Source organism: Branchiostoma belcheri, unplaced genomic scaffold (genome assembly GCF_001625305.1).
Source record: "Branchiostoma belcheri isolate BF01 breed outbred unplaced genomic scaffold, Haploidv18h27 scaffold11, whole genome shotgun sequence".
Classification (NCBI taxonomy): domain Eukaryota; kingdom Metazoa; phylum Chordata; class Leptocardii; order Amphioxiformes; family Branchiostomatidae; genus Branchiostoma; species Branchiostoma belcheri.
The window spans coordinates 986,261-995,798 of record NW_017802491.1 but is presented as its reverse complement, the minus strand read 5'-3'; the positions used below and the strand labels follow the sequence as shown (position 1 = coordinate 995,798).

The following is a 9,538-nucleotide window of genomic DNA, read 5'->3' as shown; positions in this document are numbered from 1 at the left end:
TTTACGTTTTTTTTATTTTAGAAAATCAACTAGTTTGCATTATGACAAATTAAAAATCCTAACCAATAAAGTAGGGAATAGCTATCCAACTGTTGTTTTAGTTGTATTTTACTTCATATTATAGTTATATCAATGTAAATCATTGTTTTCCCTTGTGTTTCCCATTCTTTCCCTGCCATGTCGTAAAATGTGGTGAACCCATCGCTGTATTTGCTCCAAAGCAAATATTGGCCTTTCTAGTTTCGTTATGCGTTTATTCTGCTTCATTGCATTTGTTTGAAGTTGATGCGACAAAGAAAGACGTATACTTGTCTTTATGAGCGCAGAAATACACAGAACAGTAGAAGTAGTTCACCGGGTTAATGTACAGAATGGATTTCCTGAAGCTATATGGCCAGGCGAAGATGTAAGAACAGATCAGTTTTATGGAAACTTTTTTTCAAACACATTAAGAGTAAAAGCAAAAGTTCCTACGTGCAAAACGCGTTGGTGCCATGGGGAAGGGGGGGGGGTGCTCTAGACGAATAGACCGCATGACTACTACAGTAGTACACACCATCATCATCATCATCTATCGGCCTGTATCAGCCGGGACCAAGCTAGTACGTATTTCACTCTACACAGCACTATCAAGCATTGCTTTTTTTTCTAAGTTATCATATTGCAGTGTCTCTATCTGAGCAACGGTCGAACCTCTGCAATTCACTTGGCCATTTGGTTTCCACAGGAGGACGGATGAAACTGTTTCTTGCTTGGCTCGACAGCAATGCCCATCAAACGTTTGACAAAGTTTTGGGAGACTTATGAGTGGTAGACTGTGTCCAAGATATGTTCTGTACCCTACGTAGCTTTGTATAGGTCCAAATCTACATGTATTTCGAGCATGTATCTGTTTCAGATGGGAGCGGTAAACATGGATCTTCAGTATGTGAGAGTTTGTCCAACTTGCTGCTTGGTTCCCATGCAAGGGCTTATCTGGTTTCAAAATCTTTCCTCGGGCACATCATGTAGGGACCAAAATATTTGAAATTTTCTACTTTTTGAATGAGTGCTAGAGACAAGGATGTTTCTGGTGCATTCTGTCTTTGATTCATTACAATACGGCTCCACTAGCGATGCAGATTCGACCAGAGATTGAAGCAAAGTTACTGCATTTTTAATGCAGAAACTACAACAGATAAGGAGGACCCAACCGTTGCCAACATGTAGATGGCACTGGGCCAACTCAGACGTGTTACAACGCCTTCTTCTAAAGTCTGTAGTCCGTCCCAGCGGCAAGCATGTCGGATGACTGGTGTTTTATGTTCCGTTATGGCTTTTTCCTAACATCAAACACCCACGGCTTAACGGCCTCCAGGCAACAGTAGCCGTAACAGACGCTTTTAGCTAAAGTTCTTTCCACTCCAACGTCCACCTCGATACATCAAAGGGCCGAGACTAAACTTTAAAGTGTTACTCGTTTTACCGTGACGCCTTTACAGTCTCTGTTTTATAAGAAATCGACCGGACTTTAATCTTAGCACTCCGTTTCATTAGCAGATTGCTGTTTCTCAAGGGGAAGGCACGCTTCAAGGCTAGTTCGTATTACTTCGGCGTGCGAAAGGATCGTAGCCTGGAGTGGCTAAGTAACGATGTGTATTCATCATCGTGCCTGTCAGCAGGAGGTGTGTGTGGGGGGGGGGGGGCTTGAGCCTTGGCGAGGTGTTTATGTATGCCTCTGCATTCTGAGGAGAATGGAATATATCAGACTTGGAACTGTCAGTTACCATGGTGTTAGAGGCTGTCATGATTGGTTTCCATGGTGATAGAGAATCATGAGCTCCTATTGGGCAGATTTTTGTAATGACAAGTAATCCCAAGGTGTTATTGGTACTTCTTTAGGAAGTCAAACTCCCGGCTTAGAGAGGCACAATCTCAACGGGAAGAGGCTCCATATAGAACCCCGACAGTGTGAGCTTGTGTTACTCAGACTAGAATCCGTCTCGACTTGGCCGATGTTCAAGATAGGTTCCTTGTAATTCTGCACGGGAAAGTTGATATTTTCTGCATAGCGCCGAGTCGTGGACCAGTAAGTTCACTAATCACACGTTTCGCGTAGGTTGCTATCAGACACGGCACGATAATGATAATAACCCTTTTGGAACGTTATCTGAACAGGGAAGACGAGAGACAAATTTTAACAAAGTCAAGTACAAGTTCTGTGGAAAGGTCTTCTGAATAGTATCGCAGTAGTCAGATGGTACAAAGACCACCACAGCTACACATAGGCCCAAAGGCATCCGGCAGTGGCTGCTTATATCAGACGCCGGGCTGGCAACATCCAAACCCTGTATGTCTTTCCCCAGGCGTTGCTTCAATGAGGAAGCTCCTACTGTCCTAATATAACAGAGATACTATCCAATAGTTATGAGAAAGAGTGTGCTAAAGCTGCTCTACGGATGCCATGGGTCGAATTGTTGCCATATATATGACAATAAGCTGCTATACTTTGTTGAGTAAAGGGGAAATATTGCATGAAAGGGCTACATTTATGGTGGTAAACGTGACGAGAATGTTTCTGTGATGGTTTCACTTGATCATGATGTTTTTTATTCAGAAAAACAATAATGCATACAAATGAAAGGACACAGACAAAGTAACTTCGAAGTTAGGCACTACTTATATTCTCGCAGCCAGTTTTAGAACGAAAAATAAAGGTATTCTACAGATGTTTGAAAATGTGTGGATTCATAAGAGAAATAGTAGTCAAAACTCCCATCACAGAAGAAGCAAAACAGCACACATATATGATATTTTTGTGTGGTTAACACAATTTTACAGTTGATGTCATAGGAACTACCGCAAAAAGTAAAAGTTGTTTAGCATTGACGTTTAATGTGTCTTACTTATACATATACACATATATACATACTTGATGTTTGTATATTCATAGGACTCCAAGAGGACTAGTGCAGCGCGTTCTACTAAAAGAATAAAAACAGTAGCTAAAGGGGTCATTTGAACACTTTGTGTGTATATTCTGTGTTGTACAGATCAGAGTCGTTTTAAGAGTCGTTGCTGGAACTTGTCGCCGAGAAGTATGACGCAACCGATGCTCGTGCTGCTGCTCATCGGGACGTTTCTGCACCCGGCCCCGAGTGACTCCTTACAGAGCCACCCCGAACCCGCGCTGGAGGACGCCATGGGAGCTCTAGAAAGGGTGCTGGACTACTGTGAACACAACTACAGGATATTAAACCTGGATGCTGTGATAGGAATCCGTATGGTGGACGGTGAGTTAACACTAGCCTTGGATGATGTAACCACAACTAACTGGTTTTGAATCTGTGAGATAAATACTGGTAATAATAAAATAGACCATTGTGGCTATTATGAATAGGAGGTGGCTACAATGATTTTCAAAAAGTAGTAGCGATAAAATTTGGTTCTAAAACCTTCACAGGTATAGCTGAAAACTACAGCAAAATCAGTCCCATATTGCTCACATATATTTGGTGACTTCTCTCCACATGTTTCCAGGTCCATATTGGCTATATATATGGTCCATATTCCAGGTCCAAATCCCGGCATGCATGAAATAAGTGAGGGACTTGCAGTTCAAGGATTGAACGCTGTCTGATAGTCGAGTCATTGTATTTATTGAAAAGAGGGAACTTCACAAGGCACATATGCAGGTTCCAGTTGCGCGGAGGAAAATTAGCTGCCATTATCTAATTGTAGTGTGTGCCAAACTGTAGATACCTTTCTTTCCTTTCCTTTCCCAGACCCCGCAGCTTGGAGCCATATCGAAATACCATCATTGACGAAGTAAACTGATCCCTCAGATCAGCAAACCGTTGTCAAACGTTCCTATAATTGCTTACAAACGGTCTGAATGGCATTTCTGCGCCCCTATCGGCGGTTCGGCTCGCAGCCTCTGACATTTCACGGTTTTATTAAGTCGTTCACCGTCTCTAATGGACCTAAGAGGTGCTTGGAGACCGGGCAGATTGTATCTAAAACACCAAATTACTGCAGGAGTCGGCTGACATTTCGGCGACCACGCTGATTGACAATCTCGGAAAGGCGCCGCATTTCTCATCGTAACGGCGTCATGGAGGGTCGCTGTAATCTTCATGCAGATGGCTGGAGTGTGGGCTTGGTTTTGGACGTCTTCCAAACCGTACAGGCACAATGATCGCCTGGACAAACAGCTTCAAACCCGCAACATCCAAGGATATCAAATATAAGCACAATTACAACAGCTATCTTGTACTCTTCTTGACACAAACAATAAACAATGGAACATGATTTATCTGTAAAGATTTATAACGTCAACTGCCAGAATTGTGAAGTAGCGACCACCTGGTCCAAAGGGCAGATTTCCATACGCTCCCTGGCATTAAATACGTTCTATTCTGCTCATCCACATCTTCCAAAAATTGCCGTCTGTCATATAGTACTCACTTTAGAACCTCTTTAACGTATCCAGCGCTGCCGATGCAGCGTCCAACGAGCCTCAACCAAGGAGAAACGACCACATTCTGGTCATCTGAGGACCCTGCAGATAGAGATCCCCAGCGGGTCTTACGTACCACACGTTCCATTTATCGGCTAGTTAGATGCGCACATTAACCTTTACCTTCTCCTACCACCCAATATCTGAGCGAGGGGCGAGACGCCACGCCGAGTTTTTCTCCACGCGTTAGCAGCTGATGACTTCCTTCAGGGTTTCTATGCTATCTGCAGAAACCGTCTGGAGGAAAAGTTCGCCGGAGGCAAAGATATATAATAACAGCAACGCTGCACAGAGGTCCACAGGCACATTTTGTACAGTTCCAGGGAAAATTTCATTCTCGTGCTAAAATAAAACTGTTATTGTAAATTGAAATGCCCTGCGTTGCACCAAGGAGGTTTTAAAACCATGAACGGGCAAGATAGATGTCCTCAATATTTTTGTTGATGATAAGGAAAAAAGCAGTAGTGCACCTCACTCAAAGTTTACCACCACTGCTATAGCAAAGTCAGCAGCGCTTTGTTGACTGAAAAATGTTATCACGTTTCACGTAGCTAAATTTTAACTTTATTACATTTCAAAAGTTAAATCAGTTGCCACACTGCATATTTCATAGTCGCCCTTTCCCAAATGACAATGTGACTCGCTCTTCACATCTGCCTGGGCAGGATCTGACAGCCTGGGCAGGATTTGCTGTCAACTTGCTAAGCTAAGACTGCCTGGACATTATATAATAGCACGCGTGTATACGTAGTATAGTACTTTACTATTGCCTTTTTGTCCCAAACTATATGAACGCTGGGCAGTAAATATCATTTTAGCCACATAACAGTATGAATATTTATCGACACTTGCTCCTATGCCGAAAACGTTATATCGGATTTCTGTGCTTCTGCAGGGCAGCTCACCGTGTTGTTACGGCGGCTGCGGGCGGGCAGGGTGCAGGCCGAGCCCGAGCAGATCCAGCAGATCGCCTCGCTGCAGGAGCGGGCCGCTAGCCTGGCGGACATGACTCTGCCTGAACTGGAGCGTCAGGACAATGACTACTACAAACGTAAGTTTACTAAAGATAGAGGGAGGAAGGAAGGAAAATGTGAGTGGGAAGAGAGGGAAAAAGGAAAGGAGGAAAAGACATTGAGATCGAGACTAGGTAAAGGAGGGAGCGAGGGACAAAGAGAGGGGTGATGGGATGAAAGAGGAGAACAATGTCGCGTAATATTGTATCAGTTACTATGGATAACGTTCTTTCCTTCCTTTGCTAACAAGAAATGTTGTAAACCTACGACCTGTCTACTCTAATAAGCTGGTCAAGTTTGTCCTGCCTGGCAGTGACGTCTGACATTACGTAACCATTACTCCACCCTAAATGTCAGCCGCGCTCGCAGTCAATGTCATGTTTAGATAATCACTGCCACCTCGTGACCCGCCACGCTTCCCGGAACATCCATCGATTCCCGGACACGTACAGTGTCAGCCTTGGCCTCCGGTCTTCACCTGCCTCCGGGCAAAAGTGTCAATTTCAGACACCATTTGTCAAGCCGTGGACGTCGATAATTTGCTGACTCTGCTTCGAGAAACACGCATGAATTACAGGGAGACGTGCATCAACTTACGCCGGCCCATTCGTGATACATGTTGCTATCTGTGGAGAGAGTATTGTTTTAATAGTCGAAGATCTAAGATATTTTCCGGAAGTTGGATCTGAACAGTCAGACACATATCTTCCTGGGAGTGCACCAGAAAATGATACAGTTCAGTTTGTTCCCTTGCCTGCGTTCTTGAAGATATGAGAATTCAAACTGTAGTAGTGGATGTTGATGGTGTAGGTCTTGACCGCAGTATCAAAATTCAAGGACGCCTGGCGGCTTTCTTTCAAGCAGCAGATTCCAAGCCAGCGAACCATGAAGGAAGGGGGATGCACTTAAGGATTTTTCAGCATATATATCTTTATCAAACATGGCGTCCACGGCTTACAGTGCCAAGCTAATTCACAAACGAACTCGTGTTTCCGCCTCAGCGAGCTATAGCCATCCACAACAGGATACAGCTCTTATATTTCCTAGTGATGTACATAGATTTACGCCAGACTTTGACGTCTTTTAAAGCCCACGAGAACTCCCATAGCCAGTCTACGTGCGTCATCCTCCGCCTTTTCTCATCATTAACGTTAGGCATGTACCCGGCGTGCTCCGCCAAAACCGTCAGTAACGTTATGTGTACGGACGGAGAGGGGCAGTAATGACCAGGGACAAGTTACCGTCTAGTGGAATAGAAAATTCTTAAGAAATGACGCATGAATCCTGGTCTAAGATTCGTATGGATGCGCAGAGGGATTGAATTGTACCCTAGCGTCTACAATTTTGGCGTGCAGAATGCCTCTGTGTCGCGGTACTGGTCTCTCCCTCCTCTTATTACCGTTTGCCGTGCAGCGTGGTTGTTAGCTACTATAGCATGTAGTGTTCAATAAACCCTCTGCTCGTTTTTAAAGGAATAAGAAGATTCCATAGACAGCAGACCTGTGCTTATATAACGTCCCTAATTGTGAGGAATAACCCTCTCCAGTAGAGTGCAAGTCGGGTGAGTCAATTTCCAAGCAGATCCTTTTCTGGCAAAGCAGTATCCAATTGCAGACATGCATATGAATATCAAGGAATGTTATAATAGCTTGCGATGAATCATCACAGATTGCATACAGTGCATCTACATTGAATGTTCGTGACGTGAAATAGATTCACCTAGTTCTACACTTATACCACAGAAGACGGTCAGACACCCCGAGTAATTGAAATATAGGATTACTGGGCCAGGTCGGCGGATTAATGATGATTACATTTGATCCCCTGCGCCATCCCGATGAGCTACTGGCCTGTATACCATCGCGTCTGGTCAGAGGGATTTTTGTAAGTAGGGCAAAACGGTGGCGCCGAGGGTGTCGTTAGATCTTCAGCGCCAGATGAGCTCCTGTATTGATAAAAACGAGCTCGCCCGGAAGTCGGGACACAGGAGCTGGTCTTGCATCTTGCGGTCTCTGATAAATGAAGTAATGACGTATCGTTGTGGGTGTGTCCGTGTGTTTCCCATGATAATGCGCACAATGCATCTTTACCATACTACCTCAATGCTTCCGCTTTGGTCTTCTGTAGACCAGTACGGGTAGGGGGTGAAGTCTGCCGTCTCCCGTTGCGTTGTTTGATATTTGACAGAAGCTCTCTGCTCTAGTGGCAATGGACTGCCCCACCAGGGCTAGAATCCCTGTCAAGTTTTCAGTGCTCTTCAGGTAGCGCCGATGCGCACTGTACTTGTAAGGGTTGCAGCACGATGTTGTGGACCGCAGGCCCTGTGTTCGAGAGGAGCCACACCTTAAGGGTCCTTCTAAAGCACGTTAAAAACCCATCACATTAACAGTACTGGTACACCCCCGTTTGCGATGGACGAGAACGTATGGGCCTCTAACTCATAGACCGAACTTGATAACAGCCCTAGGCTAGTTGGGCAGGCTCGCCTGAATACCAGCGGAACAAATGAAGCCAAATAAATGAAATGTAAGCAACTCTCTTCGGCGTTGTACCCTTGAGATGACCTTGCGATAACAGGCTCTTATCGCCGAGCGGCACCCATCAAGAATCCCTCAGGGGTTCTTTAAGACCTTCTCCCAAGTCGAGCTGTGCAGGTCGGCGGTGATGGATGACTGACCTGTGCGGTTTAATTGATCTGAACCTCCGCTGAGAGGAGGCGTGCTGAGACGTGCTTTATGTGTTCCCCGGCGTGCCGAATCCCCGGTCGGGAGAAGACAGGTGTAGATGGATTTGTTACTGCATCACAGAATAGAGAAGTACACTGGAGCTCCCACAAGATTCTCCCGCCATTTCGTTTTATGGATGACGTCCAACTTTTCAATGAGTTGGTCTTGTTTCCCCGAATGAACTGAGAAAGAGAGATGGAGATATATATATATATAGAGAGAGAGAGATAGGGAGAGAGAAGGAGGGAGGGAGAGAGAAGGAGGGAGGGGAGGGAGGGAGAGAGAAAGGTCAGTGAGCGAGATAGAGAGCTAGAGAGAGAGAGAGTGAGTGAGTGAGAAAGAGAGAGAGAGAGTTGCAATTTAAGGCACTGTAACCGGAAAATAGAAATGTTGTCACTGTGATATGTCTCCTGCCTGTTTGTTTGGTTTTATCTTAAAACATGTGGTTGGTTTCTTCAGAACTATCACCGATCATCCAGCCAGGGTTCTGGGAGATTGACGTCACCGGCAGGACCACAGACTCCTCCCTCCTGTCCCCGCCCTCCATACCACGTGACCACCCGTTCGACGAAGACGACAGCGACAGATGTCTGTCGGAGCTCCTGGGTACCGTGTAAGCTGCGAATACATTAGGTTTATCAGCGATACTCTGCCTAGCCTGACAACTACATGACTTATTGCTACTATTGCCCATTCCACCAAAGCACTTTTCTCGATACTGGTGCATCACGGGAAGAAGCAAGTCCCTGGCTAATATTGGCTGCAACTTAAAGCTAACATGCACAAATATCGACGTTTTCATGGCATACTGCTGGGGAAGATAGGTCGCCTAATCCATCAGTCCCGGGAAAGCAAATTACCACGTTTCGGTTCAAGTACGTTCGATTGTTTAATGTAACCTCCTGTGGTTTTTACGACCGGGAACATTTCATACTCTATCTACTCGGAATCTAAAGTCCATACTCAGGTTCTGCTGGGCTTGGGATGACCACAGGCTGGTAAGTTTCTCTGTGATCTGGGGAAATCCAACTGCGGTCAATCAAAGTTCTCCATACAAACACATTCTTGTACGTAACGTTAATGTCATATACGCAATTCTTAACGACAATGGCTACGGTTGCGTGAAAAATTTCATAAAGAATTGATATGAATTATTATAAGTATTGACATTTTCTTGGCAAGCTGTTTGGAGAGATACGTCCCACAATCCATCAGTCCATGAACGTAAATTAGCCTGCTTCGGTTCAAGTATGTTCGATTGTCTCGTCTCAGTGGGCATGGGTAATCTTTTCGTTACGGTG

General features: G+C 44.9%; 1 protein-coding gene across 1 annotated transcript in view; it reads left to right on the top strand.

Moving 5' to 3' along the window:
• The window catches only part of LOC109481850 (UPF0764 protein C16orf89 homolog), a 22,714-nt gene extending 13,860 nt beyond the window's left edge, over positions 1–8,854 (top strand). Inside the window, exons 2-4 of the mRNA XM_019784475.1 lie at positions 3,033–3,272; positions 5,394–5,549; positions 8,697–8,854. Of these exons, the coding sequence (XP_019640034.1) occupies positions 3,080–3,272; positions 5,394–5,549; positions 8,697–8,854 (507 nt within the window). The 5' untranslated portion in view covers positions 3,033–3,079. The remainder of the gene's footprint in view (positions 1–3,032; positions 3,273–5,393; positions 5,550–8,696) is intronic.
• Positions 8,855–9,538: the final 684 nt, after the last annotated feature.